Source organism: Tamandua tetradactyla, chromosome 20 (assembly GCF_023851605.1).
Source record: "Tamandua tetradactyla isolate mTamTet1 chromosome 20, mTamTet1.pri, whole genome shotgun sequence".
Classification (NCBI taxonomy): domain Eukaryota; kingdom Metazoa; phylum Chordata; class Mammalia; order Pilosa; family Myrmecophagidae; genus Tamandua; species Tamandua tetradactyla.
Genome location: NC_135346.1, coordinates 22,974,044 through 22,989,076, shown reverse-complemented (window position 1 = coordinate 22,989,076; position 15,033 = coordinate 22,974,044). Strand labels below are relative to the sequence as shown.

At 43.6% G+C, this 15,033-nt stretch overlaps 1 protein-coding gene across 5 annotated transcripts in view; it reads right to left on the bottom strand.

The window, feature by feature from the left end:
- ARHGAP26 (Rho GTPase activating protein 26) overlaps window positions 1-14,574 on the bottom strand; it is a 466,078-nt gene extending 451,504 nt beyond the window's left edge. For 3 of the 5 annotated variants that reach the window (XM_077137292.1, XM_077137293.1, XM_077137295.1), the window contains exon 1: window positions 14,345-14,574. In XM_077137292.1, the coding sequence (XP_076993407.1) occupies window positions 14,345-14,498 (154 nt within the window). In that variant the 5' untranslated portion in view covers window positions 14,499-14,574. The remainder of the gene's footprint in view (window positions 1-14,344) is intronic. The other 2 variants (XM_077137294.1, XM_077137296.1) reach the window with 2 other exon arrangements.
- Between the last annotated feature and the right edge of the window lie 459 nt (window positions 14,575-15,033).

The window sequence follows — 15,033 nt, the reverse complement described above, 5'->3', positions numbered from 1 at the left end:
GCATTATAAATACATAATTATATCTGGAGCTGTTCAATTAACCCAGATAACATGCTCTCATTCAGTGGCCCCAAATTTTTCTTCTTAAAATATACATCATTGACCTGCTTTATGAAAGGCAATTTTAAAAGCACCCACATACAAATTGGAGAAGTAGAAAATAAGCACCTAAATGTGCCCCATCAGAGCAGGTTAACCAGTGAGCTGGGCTTTCTGTGTCCACTGTGGTTCTGCGCATGTCCCTTCATCTCTGGAACGTAGCACAGTAACTTAGAAGGAAAAGGGACCTCTGACACTGCTGTTTACCAAGGTAGGACGACTCCCAGCCTAGACTCTTCCTGGCTCCATGGAGTCACAGTCAACTTAAATATGGGGATCATTTCAGCTGTGATTCTGGAACTCTGAGAACCAGTTTCTGGTCATTTCCATTTACAAAAAGCTTTGTTTCTCTCAGAATCAAGATATCAGGGATCACTCACCTCCTTGGCTTTGGCAAAGCAAGGAAGATAGCAGGGTGGGGGAGGGGACAGATGCTGTGAGAGAATGTGAGCTATGGGGGTGGTAGGGGAGCAAACGAGAGAAAGAGAAAATATATGCATGCACAGAAAACACATAAACTACCTTTGGGCTGAAATTTTCTAGAACAACACAAGATCCACCTGAAGAAGACCTTTCACATCAAAACTCTACAGGTCCCAAAATTACTCCCATTTCCTCATGTAAGAAACTTACTTCTTTATTAATAGTTCCTAACATGGTTACAAAGCTGAAACCCTCCATATGCAACTATCCAAATCAGAATATGACTGGAAATTTTTCCTCTGTACAAACAGAAGTTACTTTCTTCTACTCAAAACAATCTACCACTGGGATCCTGGGTTCTTTCTTCCCACTCCCAACCAAAAAACTACTCTGTTAAAGCAGATGCACCAGGGAAGAGACATGACAAAAGAAGTACTAGCCCAGAGGCCTATACTCATTCCTATACTCAAGAATAAGTGTGAATTAGACTGTTGCACTAGCAAATCTGTCAGAAGGTGAAAAGAACAGAGAAAAACTGAGTGCCAGGTCCAAACACCTTGGCACTGAAATCCCAGCATCCTGGGGTGCTGCAAATTATTTGAATGATCGGAAAGAAAAGAACATCTGGCTTATCAAGATCTAGGGACCAAGCAGATGGGGGCATACTTAAAGGCATGGGTTAGAAGTACTAAGGAAGTAGTTGCCAAGGGTTGAGGAGGTAATAGCTAAGGGGTGTAGGGTTCCTTTTTGGAGTAATAAAAATGTTGTAAAATCAATTGTGGCAATGGAAGCAAAATTCTAAAAGCCATGGAACTGAACACTGTAGATGGGTGAATTGTGTGTTGTGTGAATTATATCTCCAAAAAGCTGTTTTTAAAAATATCCTAAGGAGGACCTCCAAGGCCTCCGCCCACCATCGCCTAACCCATGCTGGCACATTTGGAGAGCTCAGGAATATGACTGATTGAGGTGTCACATTAAGAGACATGAATCATCCTTCTCCCACCCAACACCTCACAAGTTTCTCATTTAAGATAACCATCAAAACACTTGAAATCTTTCTTAAAGAGATTTTGTTTTCTAGGACAAGAGAGGGGAGGTGGAGAAGTGAAGGGTATAAGACGAATTAGACCCCAACATTCAGAATCCAGACTTGTGAAAGCATGGCCCAAAATCTCCAAGAGAGTTTTAAGTTCTCTTCAGCTGGTGATGATCTTCATGCGTGAATTCTGGGCTGCTTCAAGCCCAAAAGCCCAAGCCTTGTTGTGTTGCAGCTTTTCACTGCACTGTGAAGTTATACAGGCCAGAATAGTTGGGGGAAATGAGCAGAAGGCAAAGTCATACCTCATAAGACATTGAGGCCAAAAGCTATGGGTTCCACTCCAATTGTCTATGCAATGGAGCAGAGCTTCCCTCATGGGAAACTGATTATAAGCATGCTGGCTCTATAAAGAGAAACAGGATTTCTTTCCAGAAAGAGAACCAACTTGTTGCTCTAAATGAAACTGCAACATGGCAGCTTGCTGACCATATGCAATGAGCTCAGGGCAGCTCAGAGGGCCTGTGACAGCAGCAAGCAAAACTGTCTGCAGACTCAAAAGCCTGGCTAGCAGACGTAGATGCAGTGGGGAGCAGCTTGCAACCACAGCCTACAGATGCTGAGGCATCCATCCCCAGGGCCTCCACTGGCCTCCAGCTCCAACAAAGCCATATTGTCCACAGAGGGTGTTGTTTGTTAAATAATGTCCCAGGGTAGGGTTTGTGTCAGACGTCTAAATGCCTAGTCAGATATAAAAGCAAGAAACCCCTGTCTTTGGAAGAGCAATCCACATAATTTCTTAAACAAATGGCAAGGAAAAATCAGCACTGATCTCCTTGTAGTGATACCTGGGACTCCCAGCAGCAGCTGTGGTCATCCTGTCACCCAACCCTCCTCAGAGAGCTAAGAATCAGCTAAGATCAGAATGGAGACAAGCACTGAGGAGCATTTTTCAGAAACGATTTGCCCGTAGGCATCTCCACAGCAGGAGTGGGCGATCACCTCACGCTGGGTTGGGGCATCCCACCCTCCACCTCGGGAGCCATCACGCTCTCCCCCAGACGCATGTCTCCTCTGGCTGTGAGACAGCCCAGCCTGTTCACTATGCTTCCCAAATGTTTTTAAAGAAAAAATGTACAACATAATTACAGGCTCTGACCCCAAATGACTTTAACCCTGACCAGAGCGCCCAAGACTTGCTGTGGGAAAATGTTTGCTCTGTGATTGAGGAGGAACACAAAGTTTCCTTTCAGGAGCTCCCCGCCCCAATACTACGGAAAACGTCCTGGCTCGAAGCCACACTCACAAAACAAATGGACCCCGGGCTTCAAACCATCCTGGCTGAGATGTTCTGAAGCTGGTACACCTTTTACCCTTCTCAAACACTCCCCCATTCCAATACATTCCCCCATCTACAGTACAGCAAAGAACTTCGGACACCTGAAAATGCCCTAGCATGAGGCTAGATGGCACAGCTCTGGACATAATGGGGGGCAAAGGATTTGAGGAAAGGTTTATGTAGAATCTCTTCCGGTCTATTCAGATTTAATGTGTGACCCACAGACCACCCCACCATACCAATCCCCTGGGGGTGGGAGGGTACTGTGGAAATGCATTAAAATCTCTTTGGGTGGAGCCTAGGAATTTGCATTTAAGAGATTTCCTATACACATTCATCACTACCTCATAACAAGGACAACCCAGCAATGGCAATAATGGCAGACACCAACTACAAGTCACTGACCATATGCCTGCTTACCTTGCCAAGCATTATACCTAAAATTGCCTCATTTATTTCACAATAATATAATAAAGTAGATATTTCTTATCTACCTTTATACTTAATGCTGCATTCTCCAGAGGTCAGATCCAAAAGCTTCTGGACAAGTCTTCACCCAAACTAGCCAAGATGGAACACCTACCTGACATTTTCTTAGTTCAAAACTCTCTCCAACCCTCTTCAACCTACCTCCTAAATATCAACATTCCCCATGACTTTAGCCTCTACTCTCTTCTCTCACTTTATGCCAGTGTTTTTCAACCCCTGCTATACAGAACCACCTAGGGAGTTGTTTAAAATCCCCTTGCCCAGGATGCAATCCACACAGATTACATCAGAATCTCTGGGGGTGAGTCCCAGGTATCTGTATTTTTAAACTCCAGATCTGTGCTTCTTATCACCTCGTGTGTGTGTTCACCTGTTTATCCCACAGGAACAGCTCAACAAGGACAAAACTTATTCAACTTGAAAATCCTATCACACACAATTTTTCCCTTTGTGGCATACAGCTTGGCCACTCCCCCAAAACCTAAGGAAGAAATTCTGGAGTCATCGATAAATCCCTCTCCTCTGTCCTCACCTCCTACTCAGCCACCGGCTACCGTGAACTGTGTATTCTCTGCTTCACCCACACTCAGCACATCAGCTGTTAAGAACACAGTGGAATCTTATACTCTACTCTATAATTTTTCAGTGCATGTTTGAATATTCAAATAGTGATTCACATTTCTGACCGCAGAGTATAACAGATTTTTAGCAAAGTATATTCCCTGGCACACAGCCACAGACGTGGACACCTGTACCCATTCTGAGGAGAGTGTCCCTTCCCATTCTAGGCACAGCAGCCTGGCCGTGTCCATTCTCTCGCACACTTCTTGGAATGCCTTGGAACAGCATTAAGCAGAGAATAAATCTCATACCATTGGTGGAACATGGGACTACTTTTCAATTTAATGATTATGGGTTTATTTGAAGATAATTTACCAAAAAAAAAAAAAATCAAACCTGTGGTTTTGGAATACCATAAAGTTCTCTTTTGAAATAGAAGTATTTTTATAAGTGTATATAATATAAACAGGAATTAAAGTGGAGCAAAAATAACGGTGGTGGTATATAAATGACTGATTGTTGGGAATACTGCCTCCCTGGACTCGAGATGCCTTCACTCATTCTTCTCAAAGTTCTCTGCACTCTCCTACAGTGACCCTTTTAAGCTGAGAGCAATCATCCTATTTTATAGTGGACTGTCTGAATTTCCCCTGCCTCTTTCCAAGGCTGAGTACCTAGAAGAAAGAGGGTGTGTCTGCCCTGTGCCAGTAACACTACCACCCAGGAGCCTTCCACCCCAACATGAGCTGCAGACTCAGGAATACAAACCACAGAGGACACGTGACAGAGCCCGTCCTCCTTCAGGGGAAGTGCTAAGCTCTGCAGGAGAGGCAGCCAGGGGATGTCAGACAAATACGCTCTGCTCCCTCGCCAGTCACCAAGAATTCCACTGTCTACAGGGAAGCCCAGAGAGAGAGAGAGGCGCTTCACTGACAGACAAGGCATTTCTCCTGGCCCAAAGTCACCAGAGGTTGGAGAATGCCCTCCTTCTACACCTGCCAAACTTCCTGAATAATGGATACACTGTCCAAAGATAAAAACTCAACATCCTCGACACTGTGAACACAAACAAGATTCCCAGGGGGTCCAATATTCAAGTGATTCCTAGATATAGTTGAGCCTCATTTTAGGGAATGATTTTAGCTGTGGTTTTTAATACCAGAATTAACAAGACATACAAACTGGAGAGTAGGAAACGGAGAAAATGTTAAATAAGCATTGCTTTATTACAGAGGCCACTCTGTAACAAACTCTCTAATGAGAGAGAGTTTGAGGAATGGGAAGATTTTAGTAATTTTCCTCCCTACTCTAAAATCATGATGTATAAAATTCACTTTGCTCATAACTTTTCAGAAACACTCATATGAAATATTTATCAAAATGAAAACTATATGTACCCTTTGGCACAGCAGTTCCTTCCATTCTAGGAATTCGTCTTACTGACTCACGTGCACCATGAAAGAGGTTCCAGGGAGCTCAGAGCAGCACTGCTTGTAATGGTAAAAGGTTGGAAAGAATCTAAATGTCAATTATTAGGGGAATGGTTAAAAATAAATTACACTATAGCCATACACTGGAATACAATGTAAATGTTGGAAATGAGGAAGCTCTATCTGTACTGATATAGAAAAATATCAAAAATATATTAAAGTGTAAAACAGTACATATATCATGCTACCAAATATATATATATATATATTTACAATTATATTTATATTTGCTGATAGAGGCATAGACCATATACGAAAGATACGCACAAAAAAAACTGGCCAGAAGTTGCCTTGAGTAGAACTGGAGATCCGGAAAACAAAGAGGTGGAGAGATACGATATGCACAATCCTTTTTGTCCCTTTTGGAATGTACCATTTATAGGTATTACCTACCTAGGAACTTTTTTAAAGCAACAAAAGTCTAAATTAAAGTTTTTAAAATGGCTTTCATATTTTATTTTATATTATTTTATTTGTTCAACTGAAATATATTTTCTACACTTGACCCTGAAGAGAAATCATAAGACATGCAATCAGGAATTTAAGGTTTTGGTCCTATCTGCTAGATAGTTTCCTCGCCATGGAAACAGCCTCAAATTCAACTCAGTCTGCCTGGAAATTTATCAAAAGTATCACAGAGGGGACCAGTTCCTATTTTGAAAGTGTTCCAATTAAGCTGGAGTTAGCCTGACAGCAGACCTGATAGCAAGATCACTCGAGTTTTGAAACCTATTGGTGGGGTCTTTACCACATAAAACAGAGTTTATTTTGGCTTTTCCTGTGTGGCAGCAGAAGGATTCAAAACAGCTACTGGTTTGGCCCAGGAAAGCCAACAAGCTAACAAGGGTTGATCCAGAATTCCCAAATCCCTCAAACCTTTGTCCATCTGGCAAAGAAAACGCACACACACACACACACGCACGCACGCACGCACACACACACACACACACACACACACACTCGCACATCACCCTAACCCCAGGAATCTCCTCTTTCTAAATATAGTAGGCAACTCCCTGATCTTCGAGCTCACCCCCTGCAGGATCCTGTGCTTCCAACCAAGGTGAAACGAGCCAGACATAAACACGCTGTGACAGCTTCGGGCCCACACTGCAAGCTGTTTTCCTTACTATTTCCTCTCTTTTTCCACCCTGGGTTTCTACAAAAATGTGTAAACCCCAGTGACTCCTAATTTGTAAACATTTCTCTAGCTACTAATGCTGTTGTTCTCACCCTAACAAATGTGATTTCCTTCTTGGTCCCTCCAACTTGTGCTTGGAATAAGAGCCTGTTAGATATGGTCACATCTCCCATTTTACCTGTAAGAACCTGAAGCTCAGAAAGGATATCCGACTGGACCAAGGCTAATTAATTATTCTTTCTCTCTCTTTCTAGCTCTCTCTCTCTCACACATACATATACACACACACACCAGATTTTTTTCTACCACCTGATTCTTTTAGATCAGTGTCAGTGCCTAATAGAAGAGCCTGTTCAGGATGTTTCTAACTTGGGCAAAAGGATAAGCCTCAGAGACATAACCAAACCCAGTGGAGCACTGGACAAATATTAACTGACTACAGGGATGCAAAAGACCTCAACAACGGATGTCAAAGAGCTTGTAAAAACTGGAGGTGGAAATACTGGTACACGTACCCAGAGATGAATACACAAGATGATCAACACAGCATTTTCTCTAGTAGTGAAAGACTGAAATGATACACATATCCTTCAAGAGCTGACTGGGAAAATAAACTATGTAAAACTCTCTGCAATCACTCAAAAGAATGCACTATGTACATGTACTGACATGGAAGATCTCTAAAACATAGTATTAACTGGCAGCAAAACACAGGAAAATTCAGATAACATAATCCCATTTATGAAACAGCAAACATGCACAGAAGAAAAGGAGTAGGAAAAGAAGAAGCATACCAAACTGCTGACAGTGGTTAACTCCAGGGAAGAGGTGCTTCACTCTACTTCTATACCTTTTGATTCTTTTATGAGAATGTCTTCATGACCTATTTGCATAATTTTTTTGTCTTTGCACCATAAGATTAGTCATTCATGCAAACTTGATTTTTCCCCCCAAATCTAATCCTCCCCAAGTCTTCTCTATCTCAGTAAGTGGCACCACATAGCAGATGAAGCCAAAAACCTTTGAATCATTTTTGACTTCACTCTTTTGTCTGCCACCCCACATCCAATCCAGCAGCAAATCCTGTGGCCCCAACTTCGAAATACACACAGAATCTGACCAACAGTTTCGATACTTGGACCAGGTGCCAGTGCCTCTTACCTCAATTACTTTAACAACTTCCCAGCTGGCCTCCCTGCCACCACTCTTGCCTTGTTACATCTACTCTCCAAACAGCTGCCAATATGATCTTTTTAAACACAGCTAGGATTCATCACTTCCCTGTTGATCTCTAAGGGTTGTCCATCCCCCTTAGAATGAAATCCAAAGCCCTTTCTGGGATTCAAGACCTTTTTGACCTAGCTGATGAAATCTCTGCAATCTAACTAAAAAGTCTTCAAATTGTACACTTAAAACAGATTAATTTTACATTATGGAAATTATACCTAATAAAGCTTTTTAAAAACATGCTTTCCCAAAACATGCTAATCTGAAACAAATGGCTACCTTAACAGGAATAAACTTAAATATAATGTTCTTGAAAGAGACACATATACACACACAATAAATTTATCTGTCAACTCCAAGTGTTAGTGATATTTCTGAGGGAAAAAAAAGAGGGGGACAGAAAATTATCTTTTTTACTAGTTTAAAGAAGAAAGATATTCTTTCTTGATAGTTATTGCTGATTAACACAGTCAATTCCCATCAACCACTTATACCAACTAAACTACTGAATTTTCCTCTGGGACAAAAGAGAACATAACAGAAGATCCGACAGTGGCTACGGTTTTAAAATGGGGTGGGAAGGGGAGGGAATTAAAGTTCAGTAAAAATACAATTCATTAACTCCAATTGAGAACAGAATGAGGTAAAGTAGAAGGTTTTTTTTTTAAGGCAATGTTATATAAAAACTACAAAGTCTTGTTTGGATTTAAATTTGTTGTTGTTTACATTTGAGTATGCAATGTTCCAAATGTCTCTACTGCAAATTAACACCATTTACAAATAATTAGGAAGTGCCTTCTTTTTTCATTTATTAGCAAGGTGCTAAAGCAAAGCAAAGGAACTGCAAAAAACTCTTTTGCTACCTAACCTAATATCCGTTTGTCCCATTAGGACGTTATGAGTAATATAATAACTGCTAAACAAAGCATGTTGGCATGGAACATCCTTGAGGAGTTCATGACATTCAAGAGGGACTTATCTTGCTATTACAAAAAGCCCATACCAAATCCTAAAGAAGCACAAAAGAGTGACATGCTTCAAAGCATACAACCCTTGGTGTTGATTTTCTTATTCTTATTTTAATGAACAAAGAGGATGAGCTGTTTACTGCATCAGAATCCAGAAACAGGTTTCTAGCCTCTTTGTTCAATACTTTATTACTCAGTTGAAAGGCAATGCCCCAAATCGCTGATAATCACTCAGCACTACTCAAAGAGAAACTCTGGAGCATTGGCTTTACAAGGCCAAGAGATACCCCCTCATTTGCCTCTCTAACTGACAAAGGTTCTTTAAGGCCCTGATGGGGTTAGAAACACAAAAACAGAGCATAATGCAAACTCTTAGCTATTCTTCACTGCCCAGGGCTCAGAGTCTGAAAAATAGCTAGGACAATATTCTCACTTCATATAGCACCTATGTTTCCTCTTTCTAGGATCTAGATTTGTGAAGAATTTCCATTGTCATGGTCAGCATCTTTATGGAAGGCAATGGAAGTAATGTTCAAGAAAACACCCTGTGGTCCACTGCAGTCAAAGCTTTGTTGTACAACTTCCTAGCTGTGTGATCTTAGACAAGTTATCTCACCTATAAAATGGAGAGAAAGATGAGTAAGTATTCACCCACTGGCGGTAAGGAGCAGTAAGGCGATATACATGAATCACTTAACATAGAGCCCAGAGCTTGGTGAAGTGCTCAATAAACCTGATCTGCTGTCATCATTACAAGACTGTCTACTTATTTCTGTTAAAACTCACTATGGTTGCCTTAGGGATACGGTGCAGGACAGAAATCTCAGAATTACTAATGATCAAGAATGTAATGAGAAAGGTACATCATTTTCAAAAAGCACAGGCCAATGAAAAGTACAGGCTAAATTACAGAAATAGGAATTTCACTATACTCATTTTATTTTGTAAAAAGATGCCATCTAGCAGTATAATAACCACAAAGTAAGGTTTTTACTCAGTATCACATATCCTGCCCCAACATAAATGAAAGCTAACTAAGGAAGGGGCTGGATTCTCACTCGTACTTAGGTGATCTCTTCTGCATACTTCAAAGTACCCTGACCGAGAACGAATCCACTCCCCTCTTGCGGGTTGCAGACAGAAAGGCACACCTGCTTTCTTCTGGCCCTGGGACACATTTCAGACCTTGAGACCTCAGGCCCTATCTACCCAGGCCTGTTTTGAAGCCAAAAAGCTTATAAATTCAAAGTTTCCCAACGTGAAATTCAAATCAAGAACTTTGTGCCTACAGCTAGCTGGTCACCACCACATAGAAGAAAATAATTAAAACTGCATTTGTGATGTCCAAAATAGGCAAATCCATTGAGAAAGAAAATCTATGGTGCCAGATTAGAGTTTCCTAGGGTTGGTCTGGTTGGGCAGAAATGGGAGTGACTGCTTATAGCATATAAATTTTCTTTCTGAGGTGATGAAAATGTTCTCAAATTGACTGGTGATGGTTACACAACTTTGTGAATGTACTAAAAACCATTGAATTTTATACTTTATATGGTGAATTATATCTCAATAAAGGCTGTTATTAAGAAATTTGCATTTCTGTTCTCCCACCTTAGAGTATCAGAATAAAGGTACCCCATCTCAGAAAACTGAAGTCAAATTTAAAGGGCCATAACCCCAGCGACAAGTGTAGAAACCAACTGCAAAAATGGAAAGAAACGCGGTTCCAAAAACTCCACACCAGCCCTCTAAAGCAACAACCTAATGCAATTTCATTTCTATGAAACCACATTTGGTTTGCCATTGAGTCCATGACAGCCAGATATGAACTCCAATACATTCTGTGAACTTTTCTTGCAAGACAAACAGAAGGAGCCAGCAAGCCAAGGTACTGGGATAGAGGTGGGGGTGGGGGGAATTAATCTAGAAAAAGATAGCAAATTTAAGCTACTGTTAGAAGGAACAGAAGAGATGTTAGGAAGTTCATTTTTCTTTCCTTTTTAACTTGTAGGGCTTTTTTTGACACAACCACGGCTTAGAGGCAGTCTTACCAGGATTTTGCCCATGAATAGTTAATAAACATACAACTTAGTCAGTTACCAATAATAAACATACAACTTAGTCAGTTACCAACAACTGGCAGGAAGAAGGCACAGGCCTGCCTCCTACCCCTAAACAAACAAACAAAAATGTCTCTCTGCTTTTAGTGAATTTTGCTATGAGAATCACAGAGTCTTGACCACTCTGAATGCTGCTCCCTTCTCCAAGGAAGATGATAACAGTTACCACTAACCCACAGAACTAATGTGCCAGGTCCCAAGCTAAGTGCTCGCAGTACATGAATTGCTGCATCAAGTCCTCAGAACTCTCCTCTGAGGGCAGTGTGGCTATTCCCATTTTACAGAGAAGCAGTTCAGGTTTAGTAATGAAATTCAAACCCAGGGCTGCTCTGTTAACACCAGGCTATATTACTGCCCTCAAGGGGTGTGGGACTTGTCTGGAGACCTAACAAGCTCAGGGTAAGGAGAAAGGGAATCCTAAAACTCAATTCTATAAATCTGAACTGCATTTCCAGTCTCCATCATATCTACAGAAAGAAAAGCAGACATAAACACACGGAATCCTCTTGGCTGAGACAGATTTTAATCAGGTCAAAAGAAAGAATCTTGGGAGTGTGAGTCCCCCAAAGAATAGGCTAGGACAAAACAGCATCAGAAACTGCTGATTAAGAGTCACCAAACCTCTAACCCACATCAAATGAGAACTTTCTCCAAAAAGAGGATTGTATGAAATGTGTGTTCCAGATTAATTTATTGCTTATCTTCACATCAGAAAGTCTGAGCTCCAGGGAAAGGCTTCAAGGGATTCATTTTTATGTAAAATGAGTCCACAGCTTTTATCAGATTTTCAAAGGGAGTCAAGAGGCCAACATGTATAAGAACCACTGACCTAGAGGACAGTGTTGCTTTAAGGTTAAGTACAAGGGTTTGGAACAAGACAACTAGTATTTAAATACACTTAATTGCTGCATTGCCTTGGGCAGGTTAGGGACGTCTTTCAGATCCTATGTTTCCTCATTTATAAAGTGGAAGTAGCAATAACATGACCTAGCTGAACCAGGTAATCTCTGGAGGTCAGCTTTATTGCCTCTGATTAACACACAAAGGAAACTAAACCCAGATCTGTAAACATGAGTTATAAAATAAAACCATAAAATTTTAGAGCTGGAGGAGGCTGCAGATAATCTAAACAAGCTTTACGTACACAATTATGCATCTATGTTTAATGTGTTCTGGAAAAACACTGGCTTTCCATTTACAGTATGAATAAAGATGATCTGAAGAAGGAAAATAAGCAAATACTAATGTAGTAGTAAACAATGAAGTAAGCCTCTAGCTAAAAACTAAATGCTTAAAAGTTGGGAAACAGCTCTCTACTCCTATCTTTAAAGATAAGGGAAGTGAAGCCCTTAGAGATCCAGATCACGTGACCTATACAAGGTCACATTCGTAGAGCTGGATTTAGAACAACCAGAATGCCTAGTGTCCAATCAATCTTTCCCCCAAGTACAGGGCTGGTCTATTAGACAAATGAAATAACCCTCCAACCCCATCATTTCAATGTTTCTTCCTATTCAAAGAATTCTCATTCAAAAAAAAAATAGCAGGAAAACTACCAGTCACCCAAACTGTGCCCTCCTCAGACTCACAGCCAAGGCACTGAAAGGTAAGTCCACATTCCAGCAAAACTGGTCCAGAGTGTTCTATTCAGGGCAAGAGTGTCCATGGGATCAGATTAAGAGCCCTGCAAGAACTCCATCTAGGGCCCAGAACTTCTGTTCAGAAATAAGCCCTGCCACCAGAGCTGTAGCAAATGCTTCCTCCAAACCTCAATTTACATGAGATAACTCACAGGTGAACCAGTGCCCAGTGCCGTTACCCTGCACACAGCAGGCACAGTAGGCTGAAGCAAGGACCCAATTAAAGTCAGCCACAGAGATTCAATCAAAATGCCTGGCCCCAACATACAAGTGGGCCCCTAACTGGCTCCAAAACAGGTGTCAGTGTTCCCAAGGAACTGGTCTAGGGGCCAAGCATGGTCCTCCCTGGTCGTTGACAAAGGAAGAGTCTGTTCAGATGCTCAGGTAAGGCACAGCCTCCAGCAGAGGCCCTGTCTCTAAAATGCCTCATCACCTCCAACAGCTCTGCATTCATTTCACCCCAAAGATTGACACTTGCTGCCCTGGGATTCTGCTCTCTCTCTCTTCATTTATAGAAGCATCACGCTCATAAAATGACATCTTAGGGATCTGATTTGTCAGTCTCCTTTTAAAAGTCCTAGATAAAATTCTCATAGCTTGGACCCTACTCTGCCAATGCACCTTTCTCAGCTGAAAGATATCACCTATTAAGGAATCCATCGCAGAGACAGGAAAGGCAGAGTCGAAGAAAAATCCACTATCTGCCTTCATGTTATTCCTGATTCTCAAAACTAAAATATGAACTGAACTATTTTTAAAATTGGTAGACTGAATAAGCACCAAAAACATTCTCCCAATCCTAGGCGCTCATCCCTAGATCACTCTCAATTTGGCCAGAAGAAGAAAGTCCAGCTTCTGCAAAAGTCAGGGGAAAACCGTACACAGGATGCAAGTTCCATTTCTCCCCTACCAAAAGGAAAAAAGCAAAAATCCTTTTACAAAATGTCTGAGAATCTTTAAGATGAACTTAAACTTCTCTTTGAGTAAGGAAGGAAGATATTCCCTTCAGAAACCTTTGAGTTTTCAAGGTTAATGGGAGAGGCAATAAGGAGAACAGGGAAGCCAGTGAAGGAGAAAGTCAGAATATGTTCATTCTATTTTTAAACCTTCCCCCATAGTTTCAAGGAACACTCTGATTCAGTGCTCCCACCCCTATCACCTTCTGCTAAACACAAGAATCAGATTCTGCACACGGACATGGCACCGATTCTACATTCGGGGGTTACTGGCTGCCAATACTCCAAAGAATCGAGGGCTAACCAACCACCCCACCTCGCTCCTCTCTGGGCAGCGCCTGTGCCTGTCGGAGGACAACCAGGGCCCAGAACAGGCGGCAGCTGCGTACACGGCGCGAAACTCCCCACCTGCCTTTTCCCGAGGGGAGGCGGCGCCCCTTTGGCAGGGCCCGCCCCATTCCCAAGGATGGGTACCGAGGGACGATCATCAATTCCCCTAAAGCAGCCAGAGTCTCGGACGCGATAGAGTTTGCCAACAGGTTGCGGTGCGCCAGGCACTACGGCCCACTCCCGGGACACCTGTGTGCCGCGCACCCCCACCCGCGGTGCCCGAGAGCGCCACACGCGCCCGGGTCACCTCTCCTCCAGCCCAGAATACAAACGACTCCGGGACCAGTCTTTCCTCATCTCATTGTTGCCGGCTCGCCCATTTTATGTATCCTTCCTGTCTCCTCACAAGCCTCTACTCCCGTCACTCAGCGTCGCCGCAGGGCGCGCGGGCGACAAGGGCTGAGCGCCTCCCGACTGCCCCTCCGGCCCCCGGGCAGCCGTCCCCGCCGGGCTCGGGGCACTCACTCTTGAGCGCGCTGATCAGTGACTTCCCGTCCTTGATGAGCTCCTTAATGAATTTGTTGGTCTTGTCCAGCTCCGCTTCGTGCGACTTGAGTGTCTCTCGGAAGTGCGGGCTGTCGAGGCAGCAGTCGCTGAACTCGAGCGCAGGGAGCCCCATGGTGTCCGCAGCGCCCAGCCGAGCGGCGCGTCTTCTCCTCCGGGGCCCGGGCTGCCCGCCGCCTCGAACACGCACGCAGCGGGACCCCGGCCGGCACCTCAGACGGCCGCCGGCTCCACAGGTGTGGCGCCGGCTCGCCCTCCGCGCGGTGTCCGCCGGCGTGCACGACCCCCGAACCGAGCCTAGCCTCGGTAGACCGGCGGCTGCTCCCGCGGCGCGAGGCTGCTCGGAGGGGTTCAGCAGGAATCACAGCGGCGGACCCGCAAGGCACCGGGAAGCGAGCCGGCGGGCGGGCGAGCGAGTGCAGCCGCCGCCTCCCCGCCTCCCTTGCTCAGCTCGCTCTCCAGCAGCCTCGAGCGCCCTCTCACAGCAGCCTCGGCCGCCCCGCCGGCGTCCGGACCGCCCGAACCTGCTAGCGATGACCTCATCCCAGCACAACCAATCGGCGTGCCCGCCTCAGCCCGACCCCCCGGCCGCTCTGGGACGCCCATCCCTTCCGCAGGTTTTCTCCAATCAGCGAGGCCTGCAGGTGGGG